The sequence below is a fragment of the Denticeps clupeoides genome, chromosome 18 (assembly GCF_900700375.1).
Source record: "Denticeps clupeoides chromosome 18, fDenClu1.1, whole genome shotgun sequence".
Taxonomy (NCBI): domain Eukaryota; kingdom Metazoa; phylum Chordata; class Actinopteri; order Clupeiformes; family Denticipitidae; genus Denticeps; species Denticeps clupeoides.
Window position 1 is genome coordinate 13,272,184 of NC_041724.1, and position 25,897 is coordinate 13,298,080.

Sequence of the window (25,897 nt, forward strand, 5' to 3'; positions counted from 1 at the left end):
CAGCCTGAGGTAGAAATAATGCCAACATCTGGAGACTATACAGTTTTATTGTGAATGTAACACAGACTGATCCTCCTCCAGGTATCCTTCTCACCAGTTGGCCCCCTGGAGGAAGCAAAAGATACTGCAGCTTAACTTCACTCAGGAAACTATTCAGTCACGTGCATTTGGACATTGATAATGTACTTTAGAATTATATTAAAAGTTTAAAAGCTTTGAAGATTTATACCTTTATAAGTCTAGAAGAAGTCTTTTTTTTTTTTTTACTCCATATTTAGAGTCAAACCTGCTTTTGTGAGAAAATGCATGGAGCACATCATGCACGGAAGATGCATTATCCCAGCTTGTTACAACATCTTACTTTGTACATTTTGTACATAAAGCAGTTTTTAAACTATTTTAAATTCATATTAAACTGTAAAAATATATCCTTTGCTCGGCCTGAGGTAACAGAGTCCCTGCCATGTCTTACGTCCAACATGAGTATAGTGCATCCTCACATTTTTAAAGTGTCCAAATGCACTAAATAATTTTAAAAGACGTCTTGTGGGTGAATGGCAATAAAATGAGCAACACGCCTCCAGAAACGTGCAAAACATCTCTGCTACAAAATGACCCGGGAATCACCTGATGCCTAAATGCCAAAAAAACTGACTCCTGGGGTCTGTTGGCTTCTGTCAGAGTGTCAAAGTGCAGCGCACGGAAGTGTGAAGAGCGGCATGTGGCCCGTCGACATCGCGGCTTTAATGGTGGCAGCTTTAGTTCCGCTGATAGCTGCATAGGAGAAGGGTGTCTGGGGCGGGAGTTGAAGGAAGTTCACGGCGAGTGTGTCGCGTCTGCTCAGCCGTGACTCCCGAATCACACCCCCAAGTGGAGGGACACACACACACACACACACACACACACACACACATGCACACAGATATATGAGTCAGTATCTAGCCCTAGGCTGGTACAAACAAAAGACACACACATAGGCACGGTCACACGCGTAGACGCGCACGCCTTCATCTGGTTTCCAGCGAGTGATGTCATCCCTTTACCACTGTATTTACACGTGTTTACACAGGTAGCATGGTGCGGTGGCGATGGCGCTTCCACCCTCTGAGTAGGACTCAACACCCCCCTCCACACACACACACACACACTACATACCAGACGCTCAGTAGCTGCAGGCTGCATTTAGCATTTCTCCGTGTTGCAGCCTCACCTCCTTCAGTCCCACTCCTACTCTCTCTCTTTTTTTTTTTTTTTTTAATAAACGTGAAACACAAAACGGACCTGTTCTCACACAGGGAAGCTCGGCGAGGCAACTCGCTTCATTTTACAGAAAAGACGTGTCTCCAAACCTGTAGCCAAAGTTGGTGCGGTACAGAGACACCAATCAAAGCAAGGAGTTGGGCCTACTTCTTTTATTAGATCCGATCACGCTGTCAATCCCTTCATTCCCAAGTGAAACCACGCCTCCTTGCATTTCTCGGAAAATAATATAATAATAAATTACAGGTAAAATGAAGCATGAACATGAGACGTAATTTTTCTTACTGCAAGTTTAAAGAAAACCACGTCTACCAATACAGTATTCATGTTGCGCTATATATATAACACTGTAGATTATATGCTCAAGGTTTGTGTTCATAATTTCATCATTTAAAATTACTTCTGAATTTTTTTGAAACAATAGAGAAAACAATAAAAAAGTTTAAACTATCAGTACTGTCTGATGAAAATTGGCTTAGAATTTGTTTTCCTTCTATAAAAGCCCAGTTTCTCACACACAGGTTCATGTCTTTAACTTCGACTTCGGGATACCTCATATTTCCCCATGGATTTTTTAGTCCCGCTCATACTATATACAGTGTTTAGTGGGCCATGTGACCAGTATCTGAGGTCACTGTTCAGAGTAAACCGCCGTTGGATATGCTGGCTGCGGGAGGAGCGGAGCCTGTTCTGCTGCTCCGCCCCACATTCCGAGACAGTGGGAATGTTCTATACGATGTGTGTAGAACCTCCTCTTTTCTTTTTCCTTGTTGCACGCTGCTCGCCTCTCAATCCTACTGTGTACCTGTGTAACTGGAGCGCCAACTCAAACACAGCACTACTCCATCACACACACTTGGCGTCAGGGATTGTTTTGACTGGCACCTGTTTTGCAAGGTGCAGATGCGTTCCTGTGGTACGAACTCGTTCACCATTCTGGCGGTTGATGCTCATGTTTCGACCATAACGCTCTGTGTCATGGAATAAACAGTTGCCTGTCACGTGACCTGTAATCTGAGTCTACTGCATGAGTATCTCTCTCTCTCTCTCTCTCACACACACACACATGTATACAGTCTCACTCTACCACTTTCACTGAAGTTCAGGGTCATTCACAAGTCAGGACACTAACAGTATTTAAACTGAAATAAGACGTTTAGCTCTAATCACAGTTCGCCTGGTGCAACTGAGGGTTAAGTGTCTTAATAAAGGGTTAAGAACCATCAACAAATAACTGTTCTTTTAAAATTGTACTGCAATAAACCATTATACATAATTAAAAATGTAAGTGAACGGTTGTTGAAGTGAAGTGATTGTGAAACACTGCAGCGCAGCACACGGTGTCACAGTGAAATGAGTCCTCTGCTTTTAACCATCACCCTCGGTGAGCAGTGGGCAGCCATGACAGGCGCCCGGGGAGCGGTGTGTGGACGGTATTTTGCTCAGTGGCAACTCAAGGCTACCCTGGTGATACGGGGTTCGAACCGGCAACCTTCTGCTTTAACCGCTAGGCCACAACTGCCCAGTGTGATGTAATAACACTGAATGGGCGTGAAAGTTTTCAGGTCAAACAAATATTGTGAAGGTCACACAAGGAATGAAGGAAAATTCACATATTCAATGTTTAAGCCCCTCCAGCACCTTTTGAAGCATGCAAAGTCAAGAATGTCAGTGCGGTGAGAACACGGCCCTCCTGCACAAGGTCACTGAAGATCAGGTCAATTGGACCTTTGCCCTGACCAATGATTGAAAACAATGTAAACGTGAAAAATCTCAATCCATCTGAAGAAAAATCTATTGGCTTTTACCTGTCTGCTACACATATTCAGTCTCCTGCAGGTTTTCCTTTTGATTCATCTCCCCTGTTTGAGTTGTTCGAACGTAAAACTCGCTCGTTCATCAGTTCCTGTGCAATTTGCAGTCTGTTAAATGGCGTGTGACCACGGTGATGCTGTGTGTGTGTGCTGGGGGGGAACTCATCTCTCTATCTCAACACCTGACCCTTGCCAGCGCTCTCCGTCTCCCTCCTTTATCCATCTCTCTCTCTCTCTGTCTATCTATCCATCCATCCTGTGTCTTTTTTCACCCTTCTCGTGTTCAGTTGGCAGTTGGCTGCGGCACCGGAGCCGCGATTGGTGCCGCTCTCGCTGGCTCGGGCCCGCGGTGGAGACGCCATCTGTTCCCCGGCACCGGCGGCACCGGCCAGCGGCCGGAGAGATGCTGACGGAGGGATATGGCGGGCGAATTAGCTTCCGCGCGTAAAAAAAAAGCAGCGGAAGGTGAGCGCCCGCCCCGGTGCTGTGAATACAAGGCCTCAGACGGAGGCAGCGTGCTGCGCGAATTAGCCCGGCCGGCCAATCGTCTCGGGTTCTTTCATTTGTTTGATTGCCGCGCACGAAAGACGCTCGGCGGATCCAGCGCCTCTGTGCCGGCCCCCCACCTGCAGGAGCCCGCGTTTCCCATAATGCCTCATTAATTTCCCCCAGCAGATGGAAGGGAGGATACACAGCCTCAGACAGTCAAACGGCAAGGACAGTTAAACAAAAAAAGAAAAAAGAACTTATAAAAATCCTCCATTTTTCTTTTTTTAAGGACAGTGAGCAGGCGGAAATGAACACCGCTGTCTGGCCCGGTGGCAAAAAGGACGGGTAAAGAGTTGATTCGTCCTCACGTTTATCCTCGGGCCCGTGCCACGATGACACTTATGATACGATGATACAACTTAACACACACCCATACACACATTTACATTTACAGCATTTACCAGACGCCCTTATCCAGAGCGACTTGCAATCAGTAGTTACAGGGACAGTCCCCCCCCAGAGAAACTTAGGGTTAAGTGTCTTGCTCAGGGACACAATGTGGGATTTGAACCTGGGTCTTCTTGTTCACAGGTTAGTGTGTTACCCCTAGGCTACTACACACACACACACACACACACACACACACAGATGCATACAGGCATACTGTCAGTTAGCTATATTTAGCGGGTCTTTTTTTTTTTTTTTGGGGGGGGGGGGGGGGGGGGGGTCTGTTGTGCTCTCGCCCATCAGCCTCCCCACCCCCACTGAGGCCGCGGAGACGGAGCGGGGTGGGGGGGAAAACGAGGCGACAGAGGGAAAATGACAGAGAAGGAGTGCACCTTTAAAAAGACACAGCGAGCATAGAATAATAACAAGTGAAGTGGAGGAGCCCCTCCTCCCCTCCACAGTTCCCCCTCTCTTCGTCCCTCCCTCACATATAGCAAGTCATCATTCTCAGCTCCCAGAGCTTTTTTTCACTGCCGGTCTCACTCTCTGTTTGAGGTTGTCTCTCCCAGCCGATGTCAGGCCTATTACATTATTTAAATGCAGAGGACACGGTGAGCCGAGAGAGAGGGAACCTTACATATCGAATCTCTTCCTTCCTTCCGTCCTCCCTTTCTCCACGTACTGTCCGGACACGGTCATTTGCGAAGCGGATTGACCCTGATGAAACTGTTTCGTAGCAGAATGGACCGCGGAGCGGCTTGGAATGAAAGCGGTGTGGCTGTGGCGCGGGACGTTGGTGAGGTGGAGGAGCCGGTGATTCATTAGGATTCATGATCATTAGGGTTAAAATAAGCTTGCAGATTTCCCTAAGCGTAATTTTATCCGATGATGAAGTTGGTCATCTTTTATGGGACAGGCAGGGAAAGTGAGGATAAAAAAGCCCAGTCCACATGCGGATGTTAATTTTGGCTCTTTCAGGAAGACGTGGTCTTTAGAGTTAGTTACAGGTTCACGAATAGAAAGATCTGCACCACCAACCACACCCTCAGACCTTTTCAATATGTTATAATATGCAGTAACACATTATTATGACTAAGTATCATGACTAAGCATCATTTGCATGGGAGAGTTATTTAAAAAATGTATACATAAAAAAAATTGCCATAAATGGCCGGATACTTTGACGAAACAAAGCTTCGGAAATGTTTTATTTGGAATAACAGTTTGAAAATGCCAGGCCTGCGGGGCGCATGTGAACGCCATGGGCTCTACCCGGTGTACATGTACGCGAGCGTGTGTGAGTCTGTGCATGTTAACAGCTTCCTCTGATCCGAAGGGAGGCCACCTCAGGAAGTGACCTTTGTAGACACACACAGCCCTCCCACCGGACTAGATCAGGCCAGCGGAGCATGTTCCTCTGGTGGCCGCATGCGAGAGGAGAGTAGCAGAGATACTGCCAGCTCCTGCGCTGTGCGTTATGACACAATTTGTTCATCAGAATCGCGTTTATTGGCCAAGTATGTGTGTGAACGCATACAGGGAATTCGGCCCAAGAACATGTGCATTATAGCCAAGATCGAAAGATTACAGAGTAACCCTCACTAGTTATTGTAGAAGCTCCAGCCTCCAGCATTGTATTAGCTGTGTGCGGGGCAGTGATGGGACGCTACTCACGTCAAAAGGTGAAAGTAAATTTTGGACATGATGTAGTGAGATGAGTCGATCTGAAAACAGAAAAGCAAGCAACTGTAGAAAAAAAGAAAAAAGAAAAGAATAAAAAGCACATGATGAGCAGTGATGGGTCAACAGATGAAACAGTAATGAAAAGTGCAGCTGCAAGATGAACAGGTATTTTGTGCTTGTTGCAGCATTTAAGAATAGTGCGCTAAGTGCAACGTATTGAGGTGAACCATGGGTGGAAAAAGCAGTGTTTTCTCACAATGCCGTTCGTTGCACACGCACACACACACACACACACGCACACACATTTCTATTCTTAGAAAAGGGGCAATGTGGTTACGCACATGTGCTGCGTTTGTCTGGAAGGTGATGTCTCACATCTGCCTGTGAGGCACCACTGTTCGCCGTGACCCACCAGTGGGTGAGAGCCGAGGGCGACTTTCCCCTGTTGACTTTCTACTCCATTCACCCCATAAAAAAAAGCACAGCTCCTAATATGCTCGGAAACAGACAAAACTCTCCTGTTAATAAGCTTGGTGATGAGTGACACGCCACGCGCCAACATACCAAAAAAACCTCTTTTCAGAAAAGGTGTCGGTCTGTGTCCGAAACAGTGTCTCGTCAGGCAACCAGCGAGAGTTTACAAGGACCTTTGCGCTCGGGCGAGCAGCGTCACCGCGGGACACTGATTCATGTGGCGCTGAGTCACGGGGAGCTGGGTGATGGTATGGGCATGGCCCATAACGGACAGAGGCTGGCACGGGCTGGCACGTAGGGCCACGCCCTGTTTCCTCAACAACGACCCCCCCCGCCATTCTGTACACAAACGAGTCACGTGAAATAGGCTCTCAATCAGCCAATCAGGGTGGAAGCACGCATGCACTCACCTGGTGATAAAATACAGAGGGTCTCCAGGTCAGCGGAGATTTGACGGCTCAAAAGACGTCCTTCAATTGATTTTTTTTTTTTTCTGTTTAGTCTCATCACTTCTTTATGTAACAGAACACAGGGAAAATAGAGGGAGGACCGACATGACAGTTTGGTGGATGAAACCTTTGCATAAATGTGCAAAAGCAGTGGATGTTGCATTCTTTTATATTTGAGTCATTTTGCGCGTTAGGGTTTTATTATTAGGGTTTTAATGACAATATTACTATTGTCATTAAGACAGACTTTGGACATTCAGCTCTGCGTTACTTTGAATGTAATGCAATCTTGAGATTATGTAAAGCTCAAATACGAATGGAACATTATGAAACAATTGTAATGGTATTGTGAGATTTATTTCACATTTTTCTGTGTTTTTCATAAAAAAAACTTCTTGGGAAGAGTTGATCTAGAATATGTATACACGGTAACCATAGCAACAGCGACTCATAGGGAGAATGCAAGGCTGGAGAAAGAATGGTATTTTATTTTCATATTTCATAGTAGACTACATATTGCAAACATTTTGCTCTAAATGTTCCATAAAAAAAGCACATAAATAAATGTAAAGCAAACACCACCAAATGTCATTTCCACAACAGTGTCACTATTTCAAATGTCAGATCACCACAAAAAAAACATCAAGATGCATTTCTATATAGAATGTAGAAACACACCACAGCCATGGACTATATTTATGTATCTTATTTTATTAATTTATCATAATTTTACTAGATCAAAGGGGCCATAGAGGAATAATTACCCACATTACCTTAGCAATATCAACATGACCAGTGTAAATTGAATTTTAAATGAGAGCGAGCATGTCTGAGTGTGTGTGAGTGTGTGTGTGTGCCTGAGAGGGTAGAGGTGATGTAGAAGGCATGTCTGCATTAGACCGACTTTTGCCTTTGGAGTTGCGCCCAAAGGAGCTCAAATTTCATATTCAGACGTTTAAAATTCAGCCACACTTAAAGACTAATGTGCCTCGTTAGAAGAATTAGCTTCCATTTAGCTGAATTGTACTTTCCCTGTGTGTGTGTGTGTGTGTGTGTGTGTGTGTGTGTGTGTCTATGTGAAAGTGAGTGAAAGTTTCACTCAGGGTGTTTTAATTAGGCCATCGCAATTAATTGCTATTCAAATGACAATTTATTGACATAATAATATATTTTTTGGTGCAATATTCAGAATGCAAACATAAAAGGGCACAGTGTTCACATTACATGATTTTTGTGGCAAACTCATGATATTCATGATTCTCAGAATTTTTTTCCTTTGGACATCTGGCAGTCGTCCTTAAATAAGGGAAAGCTGAAGCAATGTGTCTTCTGCTCGAAGGGCCTTACAGGGTACGGTTTTACCCCCCAACATCTGCGGGTGAAAATAAGGAACGAAAATCTGCCAGCTGTTTTGTGTCCGCATCACATCTTTTTTTATTATTTTATTTTATTATGATTTCTTTTTTTCTATTAGCAAAACCCCAGTAATCATTTTGGTTACAATAGCTCCTTTTCTCCCCCCTTCTGCTGCTTTTCTCCTCGCTCTCCCCCCGCCTATTTCTCCGCCGTACCTGGGTCCAATTATCTCCTATCATCTCCCAGCATTCCTCACTGTCTGCAAGAGCACGTTTACCCTCCAAAAGCCCTTAGAACGCACCGACAGAGAGCTGCGGGGGCGCGCAGGTACTTTCATCTCTGTTCACGTGGCCGCTGCCGGAGTGTAAAGGAGTCTCAGACACACACACACACACACACGCAAACACACACCATTCTCACCAAAGCCATGGTAGCAACATCTCATTTTTTGGGAAACCATCAGGCCAGTTTATTCACGCTTCCTTTCTTCGCTCTGTGTTAAAGCGAACGTTCTGCGCGGTTTCGGGTTCTCGTGCCTCCTCTCTGGGTGTGGGATGGTGGGAGTGATAAGGATGATGAAGGATGTCAGTTCTGCTTTTAGAGTCGTTGTCTTCAGGGTATCTTTAAGCGTGTATTTGCATTTCAGAAGAAGGCTGCGGATCCGTGCGTGTGTGTTTTGGGAGTTTGCGCGCTCACTCCAGCGCGCGTGTGTGTGTGAGTGTGTGAGTGCACGCTCGTATTTATGGCTCTGGCATGGCATGGAATGTAAATGTGAGAATCTAGAGATAAGGCCGAAGACTGGCAGGCTTCTTTCATTTTTTTCATTTGGCTGTTTTGATAAGTGGCGTGTTCGGAGCTGTGAAGCAGAAAATTACAAATATGTGCTGAAGTGGCCTGATGTGTTGTACTTGATTTTCAGGACGATGTGTGTGTGTGTGTGCATGTGTGTATGAGGATCTGCTGCACATGCAAAAGCCACACACTCAGCTATACACACAGAAACTTTTTTGGCTTCATCCATTGTGTCAGTGTGTCCGTCAATGTCAGTGTTGCCACAACAGTCCCTTCAGCCCTGTCACACCTGGTTGCTGTTAACGTCACTGAAGAGACCACACACACACACACACACACACACACACACACACATTTACCCCTAGGAATTTAAAGTTGTTACTTACACCTGTGAACTTGGCCTGTGTGTTTTGGCTGTGTGTGAACCTGCCTTTGTTATTATATTTTAGCAGGTTTTTATCTCTGCGGGCGTGTAAAGCGCCATTTATGGTCAATCTTGAAGATGGATGAGGATTTCGAACGGAAATAGCATAGCCAACCATTAAAAAGAGTCACAAAGAAGAAATGGCTGAATGTTTTTTGGTTGTGTCCTCGTACATGCCCACACACCACTGCTGTTGCCCCGTTATTACAACGGCCTCCAGCGTCACCATGTTCGCTGTCACCAGCCCTTTGGAAACTTTGGACTGTAAACTGTCGTCTAATAGATGAAACTTTTGAGACGACCTTCCACGTATTTGAACATGAACATGCAGAGAACATGCAATAAAATGTAGATTCATTTAGATCATATTTAACACAATAACACAATGCCATAGCGAGCTAACCTGTAAAACCATTAACTCAAACCAACTCTATAATATCCAGCAAGTGTTGTGTCCATTTTAACTTCATATTAACTCCTCAACTCAAACAGTTTTTACTTTATATTCATGCGTTTTAATTGGGAGCATTTTAATCTCCATTAAGTTGCATTAAAGGATATAGGATGAGTCTGGGACGCGAGGGGAGGTTCCCCCATTGTTCCCATTAGATTGACGGATCAGGTGACGCGACGGTCTCTCGGCAACAGCCATCGCCTCATTTCCTTTTTTTTTTTTTGTTGGTTTCCATTTTTTACTGTGTGTGTCTGTTTGAGAGTGTGTATATTTACCCTCAGAGCGTATCCTAGGGTGCACTCAGCATACGCTGGGGACCAAAACCACATTTAAATATTGAAAAGCTCCGGCGTCTCCAGTACCTGAAGAGGGTTGAAATCATCGGCTCTTTGTCTACTTCCTGTCTGTGTCTGTCTATATAATCTTAGGGAACTATGTTTAGCCAGAACTTCCTTTACCGGCACATCCCACATCACCGCTGATGTACTAAACAAAGTGGTGGTGAAGCGGTGCCAGGCAGCGGGTTTTCACGTTCACTGAGGGTCCGGCCGAGGAGTTTATCCTTTAAGAGAAAGCGCAGCGACCGCTGGCTCTCAGCGGGCCGCCCAGCTTTTCCAGCGCTGGCTGTGGGTTATTTCAGCTCGCGCTCTTCGGTTGCGTTTCATGGCGGTGGGCTCGGAACGGGGCGGGTCGGCCCAGCGCCTGTCGGCTCTCATCTCGTTTCAAGAATGTGGAGGTTGGGTGCTGAGAGGAAAGAATAACACACACCCTGGTTTATTTTTGAGGGCTCCGGTCAGGAGGGGAAGGCAAGTGGAGCGGGTCTGGTTGAAATTCACAGCTTCCAGGCTGGCCTGGCTCATATGTAATATATATATATATATATATATTTCTGTTTAACCAGAGCCCAACGAAGCACCCTGAGATGTGCAAGGCGGCCTCTACCTTCAGGGGACAATAATGAGTCGGCCTCCGAAGTGGGAAATCAGAGAAATAGTGCATACAAAGGGCCGCGGGACCCTTCACTGAGTGGGTGTGTGTGTGTGTGCCGTGTTATCATTACTTATCCCTCGTATTTATGGCCTGCTTTTCATATCAGCAGACCCCAACCCCCTCCCTCCTAACTCGCCCGCTCCATTCTGTGGCTGTAGAGACCTCAGCCGCCGCAAAAACCACTCCACATTGTTATCTTTCTCTCGTCTCTCTCTCTCGTGCTTTGTTTCATTTTAGAGAGCTCACGCAGGTACTTAAAACCTGCAGGTGCATTTTCCCAGCATGCTCCACTCTGGCCTACAGGATACCTGTCATACCTGCCATATTTCAGGCCTGCCTCTGTTCTGCAGTGCCGGAGAAGAGAAAGAGAGAGAGTGAGAGAGCGTGTGTCTGTGTAAAAGTGCTGTTTTGGCTGCAGGGGCTCAGAAACCCAGAGCAGCACCAGAGCCTGTATTCTGTAGGACATACTCCTTCTCTCTCTCTCTCTCTCTCTCTCCTTCTCTTTCTCCCCGTCTCCTCCTTTATCCTTCCTTCTAGTCTCTCTTCACCTCCCAGGCTCCCTCTTTCCTTCTCGGCTTTGTCTCGATTTTTTTATTCCTCAGTCCTCTCCTCATTTCTCCCTTTCATCTTTTTTTTCTGCATATGGCCCTCTCCATCCCCACTTTGTTTATCCCTCCTTCCTCTCAGTCTACGTCTGTACTCCTCTTCCTTCCTTTCTATGGGAGAGCAAGACAGGGACCATCAAAAGAAGACATGTGCGCAGGAGTTGGTGCAGAGAGAGTGTGTGTGTGTGTGTGTGTGTCTGTGTGTGTTTGAGCATGGATTAATAAGGATTTACAATGTGGCCTTTCACACCCTTATCGCCTTCAGAGTGAGAGAGCTAATGAGTTATGCAACACAATGAAACTCCTTTACCATGCACACACACACACACACACACACACACACACACACACACACACTGCTCCATCCTCCACACGCGGATGTTTTAAACGTCCAGTATATGTCAACCTTAGAGCAGCAGTCTCCACCCTAATCTCCCTGTCCTAATCCAGGCAGGTGGGTGGAGTGTGTGTGCGGTGGTCGCGGGGAGGACGCTGCAGTCTATGCTGAATGGGAGTGAGAGGCAGTGAGAGTTTGTGACTGTCATTGTGAGACACTGCAGCACAGCACACGGTGACACAACAAAATGTGTCCTCTGCTTTTAACCATCAACCTTGGTGAGCAGTGGGCAGCCATGACAGGTGCCCGAGGAGCAGTGTGTGGGGACGGTGCTTTGCTCAGTGGCACTTTGGTGGATCGGGATCCGAACCGACAACCTTATGGTTAACCACTTCCTTAACCGCTAGGCCACCACTGCCCAAGGTCTTAATAGGACGTATACATTGTAGGATTTAATAGCAGAGGACACATTTTGTTGTGTCACCGTGTGCAGACTCGGAAAGTACCACGAGAGCTGCAGTTTTGTAGCTCTCTTGCCATCATAATTGGCCCATTGGTAAAAGTCGATCAAAACCTTACATTGATTTTGCTTCAAGCACATCATCTTCAAGGCCAAAACACACTCGCTGCCTAATGTATCCCGCTTACTGCCAGGTGACATTGGAACAAGATAAGCAATGCTACTCATTTTATCTGTGCCATGTTATGGCTGATAAGATGGGATTTATAGTTTATATGCTGAATTAAGGCTATACTAACCCCCTCAATTGCCAAAACTGTCTCTGCAATCTATCAATTTAAACCCCCCTATATATTAGATGCATGGCTACTTGTTTCCAGGGCTGAATGACATAAAATAATAATCCACAATATATAAATAATCTATGTGTGTATTTCTCTTTTTTTTAAATACCAACTACACATTTGTTCAGTCGGCAGTGCTAACATACGTGCCTGGGGATGCAAAAAAAGTAGAGGAGTAGAGAAGTAAAAGGCAAGATTGAAAAAAAAAGTACATTGATTGCCGTATTTACAATATATAATTTGAGATATTACATTTCTATACTGTTGAATCTTGAATCTAACCTGAGAAATATCTAATGAATTTTGATGATTTATAAAACCGCTGTAGAAATCCATTGTGAGCTTAAGAAGCAGTGCATTTCAAAAAGTTTACAAAAAACAATACAAGTCAAAAAGACATTTTTCTATATTATGTATTCCAAAGCAAGAATTGTGATGTTTTAAAGCATTTAAAAGTATAAATAGCTTTGCAACATATAACATTTAAGTTCACATACATTCATACAAGTTGACGTACATCTTAAATGTGACACTTTAACGTGGAGAACATGGAGTATGAAGAGCCATGTACTGTCGTATGGCTATGTGAGTCATTAGAAGTGTTGTGATGCTTATAAGTTGAAGATCTAATCTGTCACATCGCTAATGAATTTCAGCTTGGATGACATGGGGGTGTGGGCGTGAGTGTCAGGTCTGACATTAGATTCTATCTTTGGGTTGAAAAGTTCCAGCGATGCTGTTCAGTGAAACATTGACTGTGGGGCTGAATATAGAATTATATTATTGAGTTCCTTTTGACCCAGAAAGCGCCTGATTTGGGGCACAAATTGTGAAAAGTGCCATGGGGAGTCTCACTTGCGAGTTGACAGGCCTTTAAGATTTTGCATGTCTGCAGACGTTTGAGGTGCTTGTCACTGCCAAGCTGTAGGCTGAGGAACCGTAGACCACGTCAGACCTGAGAGGACCTGTTTTATCATTGTCGATAGTGGAACCTGTTGTTCCTATATAAGAGTCTCTTTTTGGATGTTGTGCAATGGCTTTTGTTCCAGTGCTGGTCACTCATAAGATCTTTGAGGCTTTTTGTATTTCATTCATGTTTTATTATTCATGTATAATTCCAGTGAATGGATCCAGTCACATGGTCATGTTATCTACCAGTGCAGACTTCAGCTTGTAAAAATCATGCTCAAAGTCCTTGACTGGTTAATATTGGCCACATATGCTCGCTTATGCTCGCTGCAGTGACTGTGCACCAATCTATTAGAATTATAAACTCGATCCCATTAAATGTTCCCTGGCATTGCTGACCCTGCACACAAGACAATCCCAGTGTCACAGCTGTTTTTGACCCTGGTTCCCAGGTAGTACAGTGAGAACTGCTTCTTCATCGAGATGACCGCTTCACCTGAACTGCAGTGTCCGTCTTTCCAAAATGCTCAACAATCCTCCGATCCTCTGCCACGGCCCCCCAAGTGGTACCATCTCTACTGCAGATCTTATCCCCAGTGAACACAGCCAACCTTGAAACCATCTCAGGAGACACATGCATTACAATCTATCACTTTGTCCCCTATATCACTTACTGGGTCAGACCTTGTAGTTCAGCTGTACCTATTATTTGCAACTGTGGCTCAAACATATATATATATATATATATATATATATAAAAACATATATATATGTTTAGCCCCAAGTTAATGTCCCCATATCAAGACCAGGATACTTGTTTGTGTGAAAATGGGTGTCAGCAGAAAACACCAGGCCGAAAGTGGTGCGTGCGAGTTTGCGGTTTTTAAGGTTAAACCTCATTCTGTCAAGAAATTGGGCTGAAATGTGGGAAATGCAATCAAACCTTCCCTTAATTATTTCCCATTCCCTGCTCTTAATCCAACCGCACAAAGGCATAAAGAGCATAAAAAAAAAAAAAAAAAAAATCTGTGCACTGCCATCCTCTCTGAATTAAGAGCAACAGAATGTGGACCTGTTTCCACTCATTAGATTCAGGGCAGCCCAATCAATGCTGCTCCCTCACCTGCTGCACATATTTAATGAAGGGAACGTGGCGCAGACCTCCAGCGTGAGAACACAAGTTGCATGTTAACTCGCTCACTGCATTAAACCAGTCCCTCTGCTGCTGCGGATGCCGAAATTTTCCAATCATTGAGGTCAACTGTGCTGTACTCCTGGAAGATTACAACGGTTTAATTCGCCAGGACCTTTCCTCCTTGCCCGTGTCTTGTTTAGGGAAAAGAGTCCAGTTAACAATAGCACATTTTCCACAGGTTGTATAGGCTAAATCTTTCCAGACCTCGCCAAACAATGCCAGGGTTTTTTTTTTAATTAACAGTACCCTGATTGAACAGTAGGGGCAATATGTAGCCGACGAGAAAAAAAAAATATTAAAGCTCATCAACACTGAATACATTAGCACCTTGGGAATATTTCAGAAGCCAACTGCAGTTTTCTGATGAGTTCTGATGAGAAATTGGAAATGGGTTAAAAAAAAAAGTAGCTATATACACTGCACTGACTGAACAGCAGGGGCAGTATGGAGCTGCAAGCAGCTTGACAATGAAAATGCTTGTATGTTAATGTTCCCAAAATGTTGGCATCTGAAAGAGCCTGACGGGGCCCTCCCTTAGCATCTCAGAAGCCAATCGCACTCTTCCAATTAGTTTTCACACAATGCAGTAGAAACGCATGCATTTTCACAATTGGCCTCTCTCGGTTGCTCTGAATAAATGCCGATGGTGACAGCCTGCACATCATATCCACAAGGTCACTGATTGAAGCTGTTTGTTTTCCTGCTGAACGTTGTTTGTGGGTTGCCACCGGAGTGCACCACCCTGCCGCCACACCCCCACCCACTCCAATCCGCACTGGGTGAAAGGTAGTGGTCGTGCTTTGAACTCTTTCTCTGGTTTGGACTGGGTGGACTGGGAATGTGGGGTGGGTGTGACTTTTAAGTGTGCTGAATAAGTATGTGTGTGTGTTTTGGGGGGGGTGTCGCTAGTGTGGTTCAAGTCCATCCTTGAATTATTTACGGCCTTTTAAACATGTCTAAGCGAGACAGGTCAGTCAAGTCCTCCCTCCTTAATTCTTCCCCACACTCGTCTCTTCCTTTTTTCTCTATTTCTTGCTTCCATTTGTCACTCCCTGTTTCCTTCCCTTTCCCTCCATCTCCGTCTGTCTTCCTGTTCTGATGTCTTGATGAGTTTAAAGCACAGTCTGGATGCGTGATGTGAGGCAGTCAAGGGAGAGTCTTGTTTTTCTGAGGCCATGATTTGGAGTGCTGAGGAAGCCGGTGTGTGTGTGTGTGTGTGTGTGTGTCTGTGTGCGTGTCTCAGACCCCCAATTTGCCGTCTGTCTACCCCCATCCTGATGGAGCATCTCTAGCTCAACGACAGCAGCTCCTCAGGGAGGTCTGTCGCCATGGCGAGCTTTATCAGCACTGGCTGCTACACTCACACAGGATTTACTTAACACTCACTTAATGCACTGAGCTTGTGTCGGGGTGTGTGTGTGTGTGTGTGTGTGTGCAGCGTGTGTTTATGAGCTAGACCTTGTTCACGTGTGTATTTTGCAGCTCTGGCTCGTCCATGTGAAGCCTCGAGGGGAATGCTTGCAAGTGGAACAGCTCTGCCACCAGTAGACTGAGAAGGAGGGCTAATTGTGTTTTAATTATGTTTGCATACACGCGCACAACCACACAATTTACCATGCCACCTCCCCTCTCTTTATGTCACACGGCAGCAGGTAGCAGGACCTTAGCAGGTGTTCTCACACCGACCTTCTCTCTCTCCCTCTTCCGTTCGCAGCACCCGCACCGCCGAGTGACCTTTTCCACAGCCAATCAGGCCCAAGACCTACAGGACCCCTCCCAGCACAGCTACTACGACAGCGGGTTGGAAGAGTCAGAGACCCCCAGTAGTAAGAGCTCATCTGGGCCTCGCATCGGGCCCCTGGCCCTGCCAGAGGACCACTACGAGAGGACAACGCCTGACGGCAGCATTGGGGAGATGGAGCACCCGGAGAACGGTAGGCAGAGCAGAGGTTCGCACCTCCTTTTTTTTACAGTTTCTGTATGCCTACCTTTTCTTCACATCGTCCCGTTCCTTAGGAATCTGCACTGTGCCTACTTCTCCTTCCAAATCACTCACATATTTTTCTTCTGTTGCTCAGCTCCATCCATTTTTTATTAGAATGACATCCTCCGTTCGACCGGAGGTCTAGTGAACATTCTGCTACGGTTGTACCCGTGTATACCAGATCTGACTTGTACTTAAAAACTGCCCAATAGAACAGCCTAGAGAAGTCGGGTCATAACCATGAATACACATAGACACAAACTATACAATCAATCAATATAAAACCACAATGGAAGTTTTCTGAGGTTTTTTTTTTTTTTGGTCATCAGATTGAAGTCCATTGAGTTAACAATTGAATCCTATACTACTCCAAAGGGACAGAAGTGGCTCCAGGTGAAAGAGCGGCCATAAGTTAGCGAGGAGGACCGTTTGTGAACCTTGACAACCCATTACTGCCTTCAGAGCATTTTAGTTTCCTGCCGGTTCCCTAACTTGCTCAACTTTTGCGACGTAGTCAGATTTGCTGGCTTCTATTACATCTCTCTCTATGGGGCATCGCAAGCTCTCCTAGCTCTCCGGGCTCTCCTTCCACCTCCCCGGGAGAAATCTTCCACTCCCCAGAGTTGTTGCCGCGGAGGGACCCAGGCACCGCGGCGCCTCTACCGACCTTGCGATGCCTGCTGTTTCGGCGCTCGCTGTCGGAAGTTGTCCCAGCGTCCTATTGCGTGTCTTCGTCCTGACTACCTGCAGTTTAAGTCAGATGATTGCGGTTCATGCTTCATGGTTCGCCGTCCGTAGTCCGTGAACCCTGGTGGGGTTCAACATCCTGACTGAACAAACCTTGCCGCTGTCTTTATTTGCCACCACCTCATGGGTGAGGTTATCTGACTGTGCCCACTGATGTCACAAGCCGTGCGTCCATTATAAATGTCCTGCAAAACCAGGGAAATATTTAAAAAATGTCCCCCCTGGGAGAAGTAAAACCTCTAATCAGTCCATGTCATGTTGCAGTGGTGGCCTAGCGGTTAAGGAAGCGGCCCCGTAATCAGTAGGTTGCCGGTTCGAATCCCGATCCGCCAATGTGCCACTGAGCAAAGCACCGTCCCCACACGCTGCTCCCCGGGCGCCTGTCATGGCCGCCCACTGCTCACTCAGGGTGATGGGATAAATGCAGAGGACAAATTTCACTGTGTGCACCATGTGCTGTGCTGCTGTGTATCACATGTGACAATCACTTCACTTTAAAAAATAAAAATATAAAGTGGTATCTGTGGAATAGGCTCAACTCTACGAACCCTCATCATTCAAAAGGCCAAACCATTTGTGAAAGTGTCAGACGCCCAATGCGAAGTCGTGCTCTCCCTTCCACGTTTTACTGGAGGCGTGCTCCGGCTTGTGAACTTTTAATTAATCGTTAATTTATTTACTGGCACCAGTGTGTTATGGAGCACGCTGCTTTTATTCCTCTAATACATTATTAGCCGGCCCTTTAATCCATTAGGGCTCAGTCTTAGTTAATGACCTTGTTATGCAAGTGCACACACAGCCGCAGCGGAGCCTCGTAAAAGCCACAGCTCACCTCACCTCATTTCCTCCCAACACTCCAGCTGCTGGGGATGGAAAGACACTTCCGCTCCCTCCCCTGCACAGGTAAGGGACCTTTCTTGAGCGGGACGGATTCCCGGAGCAAAGCTCTCATCTCACTGGGCCTGTGGGGACATCCTCCCTCTGAGAAATCACCGTCACTGGAGGTGTTATTATCCCCAAGTAGCTGTTCATTCGCGCACACACACACACACACACACACACGCGCAGTCAGCATTGTGTTTATTAGCCTGTGAATGGCCAGGGCTGTTGTACACTGTGCCGAGAGAGGGAGAGAGAGGGAAATACTGCCGCTGTCCAACTGGATCAGCAGAGCCCGTGAGTTGCACAGAAGGAGACGCGGGGACGGATCTCGCGTATGGCATCTGTACCCACACACACTCACCTCACTGCAGTTCTGCCTGGGGCTTGTGCACACACACACACACATGCACACATTTATCAGACTGCGCATGCATATATTGAGGTCAGAGGGGGTCTGAAGCCAAAGGCTTTCAGGGAGTTGCGAGGCGGAACATTCCGGGAGTGTTAGGCCGGTTCATCAGCTTCAGGTGTTTTAACACCCCGGTGTGTAAGGTGTGTGCCCGTGTGTTACTGGAGTTCTTGATTGGTGGACATGGGTGTGGGGGTTTGTGTGACCTCAGGAAGTGAGCAGCCATCTCTAACACATGCCCCCCCCTCCACACACGCACAGAAAGAATTAATAACAAAGTGGAGCTCTCTTCATAGAAAACTGTAATAAAAGAAGTAAAAAAGCGGCCCTCACTGCTGCACCTGCCTCTCTCTCTCTCTCTCTCTCTCCTCTCTCCCTGTCTCCCTCCAACCTCTTCCTCTGCAGTGCCCAGGATAACTTTAGCAGCCGTTAGCATAGCGAGCAGCAGCTATAAATACAGGCCAGCGCTGCGGAAAGTGTCTTTCAGACAAGGCCTGATGGCTTTTTAAAATGAGCTCTCACAGAAGCGGCAGATAGTGCATGCAAACGACAGGCGAGGGGGAGAGAGAGAGAGCGAGAGCGAGAGAGCGAATGTATATGGAGAGAGGGGTTTGAAATAAGCGAGTTAAAGAATGAGATGGTAATGTGCCGAATGAGTTTTGCAAATTGAGTTATATCTGGTCTTGCTCAATATGAGCTGTTTCTTCTTGTCTTTTGGGGAAGGGTTGCTCATATTCAGTGTCCTCTGAGATGTTTTTCCCCACTGAGTCTTCAACTGCTTTTAAAAACATTGCATTTAAAAGAAGTAGCCAAAATATAGCTTTTCAGTTCTCACAAATCTGCCCTCTCTTACGCCACAACGTATGCAGTATTCTAACAGCATTAGTTACTGCTTTCACATGACATTAGATGGAAAAAGTTGTATTGTGTCAGTCTGATTAAAATCTTATTAAACTGAATTTAAAACACCCAGATTATGAGCTGAGCTACCCCCTTACTCTCACATTCAGTTGGACTGGCATGCTGTACAAATGACTCTCCAACCATAGGCCTGGAAGTGAGAAGAAGGGTAGAAGAAATTCCTGTTTTATGACGTTGTCTGCCTTCAGCATGCAGAAAATGTTTAGAGCTGTAAAGCCATCTGATTCAGCACCCGCTCAACATGGTGCCAATTTGCTGCCAGCTAAATTGTTGGTCTATTGCTGTGGCGTAATAGGTCAACCAGAAAAATCACAATGCAAACAAGCCGAAATGTACACCAATTGCAGCGGAGTCAGGCATACATTGGTCAATAAATCAATTCCCCTCCTATACTGGAATGAGGAGTAGTCGTTTAAATGACCTGCATGGAAACACATGTAACTCTTACACATTGCGATGCAATCGTGTTTCTGTTGTAACAGCGATTATCAACTGTGGTCCAGAGTGCTGGCACCGGCAGTTCACATTCAAATCTATGAGGGTACCATCATCATCATGTACCATTTTAGGCCTTATTATTCCTCATATACTCCAAGCCTCCAATACTGCTCGCCTGGTCCCTCCATCTCTGAAGGTAAAAGGAAGACATTCTTCTAGATTCTTCTTCGTCTTGGCCCCTCGGTGGTGGAACGAACTTCCCCTCAAGGTCAGAACAGCTCAGTCACTGAGCACTTTCACACAGGCAGCTCAAGACCTTCCTCTTTAGAGAATATTTAGATTAACCTGTAACCTTCTTATTGTCTCACTTATGTATAGAAACTACAACAGAGTGAATAAAAAGATTCTGGTCCTAGTGAACCAGAATTTATCACTTCATTGATTGTAACATGGAAGCATGTTGTAAGTCACTCTGGATAAATGTAAATATAAATGTTATCCAAAACTTGAAATGCTAAAAGGATTAGACCCAAAACATTATCCATAAAATTGCCCAAAAAAATCTATTCTACATTTAAATCCATCAAAATACATCAAAATGACCTGCAGCACTAATTTTGGGACTCTTTCATCCCACATGGTGTGTAGTAACCCTTTAAATTGAACAAACAAATGCATGATGACACCATTTGTAATGATACGATCATCAAGGAACATTACCGCCCGTGTGAAAATGAGTGTGTATGGGTTGGGCAGCCTGCATCCGGCTTACTTCAACCGACTCTCCTTTCCCTGGACCCCACCACTCCACGAGACGTAATCATCTCTCCCTGATAATGGAGTGTAATAACATTACCGCAGCATCACTTCCCTGGGGTGGGTGTTTCCTACACACGGCACTAATGCACTCATTTATTTGGCCTGATAGAAATGGATGTGTCTACGGAGCTTCTGCGAGAGAGGGGGGTTAGGAAGAGAGGGAGAGAGGGAGAGAGCAAACCGGACTATAATAAAGGGACGAGTGCAACCGAAGGGAGTGTGATACGAGATAATGTGCAGAGTGCAGGTTAAAGAGAGACAGAGGCAAAAGAGGTGTGGACGGAGATCATACGGGTGGAGGGAAATTGCACCAAGGCTCGGAGTGAGGCTTGTAAATAGGTCCGGTGATGGAGAACGTGGTGCAGGGGTGTGGAGTTCAGAGCGGAGGCGTACAGTGTGAGGGATGGTGCAGAGCTAATGGAGTACAGGGGTGTATGGTCTGAAATAGCGCCAACAAATTGTCTTGCCGGTCCTTGGCGGACAGTTCTTGCGCCCAAATTTCAGACCCACCTTACACTCCCTCACACCTTGTCCCTGGGCTCCACCACTTAGGCAGTGCTTCTGGGACACATCGGACTAACTGGCCAATCATGTAGCACTCTCTTCATGAATATTAATGAGATTTTTAGCCCAGCCACCCTGCAATCTGGTATTACGTCACACACAAGCCATGTTACTAACAGAAACTATACAGTATGTGATGTGTGGATAGGAAAATATTTTGTTAAATGTATTACAAATTTTTGATCAATGTCATTTGAAACCAGAATGAGTTGAATTAACTGTGGCTCAAGGATACAGCACTAAAAGTAGGGCATAAAAACAATTAAAAACAACCAGAAAACAGTCATTTATGGTACAAGTCTATATAGCCAAGGTAGATGCTCCAAAATTCAAGGACAAATGAAGGAAAAACGAAGCAAGTCAGCAAAAAACGCTTTGCTTCTGAAAGGCTCCCAGTAGGGGTGCGAGGACATGCAAAGGACACAAAAAAAACTACGTCGTGGCTGCAACGTTATAGATCAGCACCCAGTGGAACACAGGAATTAAGGGAATATGTGCCAGTTAGCCCAGACATGTAAACTATTAAGGTGATCAGGGAACAAGTTTTCTTTGGACTTTACTGACATTGTTGTAAGTGTAAAATCAATGAAGACCATGTGGTGTTGGAGAAGAGAATAGAGTGTGTAGAAAAAACTCTTTCTCCCTCCACACAAAGCACTGTATTCAACCACTCCAATTTGATGTTACCTGGCACAAAGAGGCATGGCACAGTAGAGGTTAAAAATGAACAGTTTCTAATTTATTAACACCGGTAAATAATTATTGTAGTTACATGTGAATATTGAATGTAAAAAGGTACCAAGGTTGCAGAAAAAATAAACATGAGAAGAAAGAGTAAAGAGGGAGAAGAGAAAGAGAGGGGGAGAGAAAGTCTCAGAAGCCTTCCGGCTTCCGATGGAAAGCTCCCTGAGCAAGATAGCTCAGAGGTCCCTTTTTCCACATGTGAGCAGACTTTTATACCCCTGGCCTACTGGAAGTTGTCACTGGCCTACAGGAAGTTGTCACTGGCCTACAGGAAGTTGTCACTGACCAATCAGAACCTGTTGTTTCTGATGTCACGCCCCCGGTGCCTCCCATTTGGGGAAGACAAAGAGGGTGGGCGGTCCTGACGGCTGATACTTCACACGTTGCCGTCAGACAAAAGGCATGTAAAAACCGGGGTGTCGAATCTTCACCCACAACCATCGACACAGGAATGTCACACCTCCCCCTGCAGACATCTGTTATGCAAGGCAAAAGCAGGCTCCCGTGATGTCCATTCTTACATAAGGTTTTTTTTTTTTTTAAACCATCTTTGAACTACATCACCACAAGGTCGTAGGTTTGATCCCCATTTCCGCATTTGTGTCTCTGAGCAAGACACCCCATGTTGTCCCCTCTAGTCCCTGCACAGGATGATTGTGAGTCGCTTTAGTAAATGTGATCTAATAAGCCATATAATCTTGCATATATGAAGAATTCCTTGCTTTGGACTTGATGCCCAAATAAGTTGAAAGATATTCATATATTTACCTGTACCCCATGTTCACTGTAAGTAAGTTCCAAACTCACCATTTTTGTAGCACAATTCATGAACTACTATGTCATAATAAAAGGCACACGGGCAACAATTCTGTTGTTATCAATAAATGTGCATAAAGAACCGGGGTTAGCACCATACCAAGACATTGTTGAGTCTGGGACAGATTTGATGACACTGGAGAGGGTGTGCTGACGTGAGTCCCACTCGGGGGATATGGTAACTGGTAACATACGTCATCCCAGCACGTCCACAGTGCTGGCAGTAATCACGGCAGGGACATGGGCAATATGGCTCCCAAATCCCCCAGTCTGCCCGAGGGGGTCATGATTAAAGATAATCACGCGAGCGGGACGTCTCCTTCCAGACGCAAGAGACAGCCTGATCCGGCTGGTGCAAGTGGCAAGGTACCGTGGGCACATGGGTACTCACCGAGTCTCTTTGTTAGTCTGGTACCGCAGGGTCGAGGGCGCTATTGTGAGCTTTCAGTGGCGCAGGCGCTTGCAATCTGTCCGTGGGCAGGTTCACTCAGAGGACCACAGCCGGCCGCTTAATCCGAGTTCTTCTGAAAACGGGGGGAGGATGAGGGTGCATAAGGTAAAAATGAAGAGTGTATTTCAACATTCACATTTGGCCGATTGTTAGACTGGCCCTCATGCGCTTGGTTCTCTTTTGATCCAGGCCATGCAGTGACAGCCAAACAAACTAAAAGAAATGTGAAAACGACCCAAACTACGCAAATCCTCACACAGGGAGGCGGTCCCTTCGAACAGCTGGGCCGGTGTCAGGGTCCATTTCTCAAGCGCAGCTCAAAACACGCCAACGTCACCGAGGACGTCTCGCGAGCCGTCCATTACGCTCTCGTTTGTTGTGAATGTGGCCTCCCGTTCCTGCACGATTGCGCCAGTATCCAGGGAAATAAAACACATTCATTTGTCGCAAATGAACAAACAGCGGCTCCCCACAATGGCAACATCCAATCTGCTTCAGACCGTTCAATCGGCAGACTTATTTAAGCTTGGAAAAAAAAGGAAAATTGTTCTGACAGTCGGGAAGTGAAGCACGAACAAAGAGAAAAAATGATGGAACACACAAAGGATATGCAGATTCAAACAGATGTCATGAAAGTTTGATCCCTTTTCCTTGTACAAAATGAAGCTGCCCCATCTGGCATTTTGGACATCAAATGACACGTCAAATATCAATAAAATTTCATTGACTGTATATAAAGTAGTCTAAGGTTGTGAATAAATAAAGTCTGCTGAATTCTTATTTGCTAATTTGAATTTCTATTGTTCTTTGCAGAATAAGATTAGTTTTGAAGAATAGTTCCCAACACCTGCTAGACGGATAACATTTACTTTTTCTGTTGGACGTGCGACATGGGGGCAGTGGTGGCCTAGCAGGTAAAGAATCAGTCCCGTCATCGGAAGGTAGCCTATGAACCAGAAGACCCGGGTTCAAATCCCACTTACTACCATTGTGTCCCTGAGCAAGACACTTAACCCTAAATTGCTCCAGGGGGGACTGTCCCCTGTAACTACTGATTGTAAGTCGCTCTGGATAAGGGCGTCTGATAAATGCTGTAAATGTAAATGTAAATGTAAATGTAGCCAGTTCAAATCCCGAGCTTGCCGCTGAGCAAAGCACCGTCCCCACACACCACTCCCCGGGCGCCTGTCATGGCTGTCCACTGCTCACCGAGGGTGATGGTTAAAAGCAGAGGACACATTTTGTTGTGTCACCGTTTGCTGTGCTCGCTGTGTATCACAACGACAATCACTTTCAATACATCTCACTAACCGGACAGAGTAAATTTGTGATTGTTTCACCTCATCAGTATGTAACTGTGGTCCAGAGATTGACAGCAGCTTGACCTCTGTGTCTTACTCATAATATTGGTATTGACCCAAAGACTTGAAACTAGAAAGGATAGAGTAAATCTGTGAAATCTGGGGGTTGGTGGTTCATACATAAACTCATACATGACTATTCATTCATAATTCGGAAATTAGATGGTTTTACGGTATTCCTTTTCCATCTGAACTCCTTCTTCTTCTCCTTGCATTTTATTTGTATTTTTTTGTAAAGACTGTTAACGATCATCAGATCTACCGTGGAAACTTTGGTGTATTCAACAATGACAGATTCAGTAGTTTGCCAGATTTAAGAGCATATAGATATTTTTCTTTATTTTAACCAGTGGTTAAATAAAAAAAAAATGTTGGGCGCCAAAACCCCAAACCATCGGGGGTGTCTAATTACGCAGCCGGAGCCTCTGGCTTTGGGTAGAAGCATCGCTTGGCCGCAAGGGTCGCCTTTATTTTCCGCCGCCAAGCCACCATCTGCTGGGGTGTTGGGGGTCTGGGCAGAGGAGGGGTATTTATGAGGGCTAAGCTTTTCTACTTACCTCTACTGATGTCCTCCCACCAACCTCCAGCGAAAGTAGGAAGGAAACTGGGAATAGTAAAGAGGGGGGGGTGGGGGGGCGTTGTGGGTGAGAGAAAAGAAGTGGGTGGACGAGGAGGGAGAGGAAGTGGCATTTAATCAAAGGCAGTCATGCCGCTGTGGATGGGAAAAAAAAGCCCAAACTGAAGTTTTCAAACCGATGGGAACGTCTCCCTTGTGGTTGTGCTTCAGAGTACTGTCCCACACACACACACACACACACACACACCCTCTCGTAGTAGCAGTTCCCACGCATAACTGTGGGACCCTCCTCTTCCCTGAAATCTTGCTCATTCATGTTCTCTGAGACTCTGAGAAGATTCCTCCAGGAACACAACTGTCTGCATCTGCATCTCAGTCGTTTCTCTCTGGAATGCTTGAGAAAGAGGTACTGTACATTTGAGTGTGTATGCTCAGCTGCAGGCATGTGTGTGCGCGCTTGTGGACGTGTGTGTGCTGGACGTCGTCTTTCCCTGATGATTCTCTGCTGGTGACAGGAACTCCAGGGGCAGCTATGGGGGTCCTCACCAGAAATGAGCATTCGTGATGGATCCAGGCAATGGGTCATCCCATCAGCACACAGCTGCCCAAGGCCCCAGGAGGACACGTACCCAGAAACACACACAGTCACACACTCACTCGTTCTCAAAAACACAACCACGCGCACTTCAAAAGCATGTAATA

At 45.8% G+C, this 25,897-nt stretch overlaps 1 protein-coding gene across 5 annotated transcripts in view; it reads left to right on the forward strand.

The window, feature by feature from the left end:
- The window catches only part of LOC114767970 (protocadherin-1-like), a 155,266-nt gene that overhangs the window by 81,018 nt on the left and 48,351 nt on the right, over positions 1–25,897 (forward strand). For 3 of the 5 annotated variants that reach the window (XM_028959956.1, XM_028959959.1, XM_028959960.1), the window contains exon 4: positions 16,197–16,416. In XM_028959956.1, the coding sequence (XP_028815789.1) occupies positions 16,197–16,416 (220 nt within the window). Of the gene's footprint in view, positions 1–16,196; positions 16,432–25,897 lie in introns of all 5 variants that reach the window. The other 2 variants (XM_028959955.1, XM_028959958.1) reach the window with 1 other exon arrangement.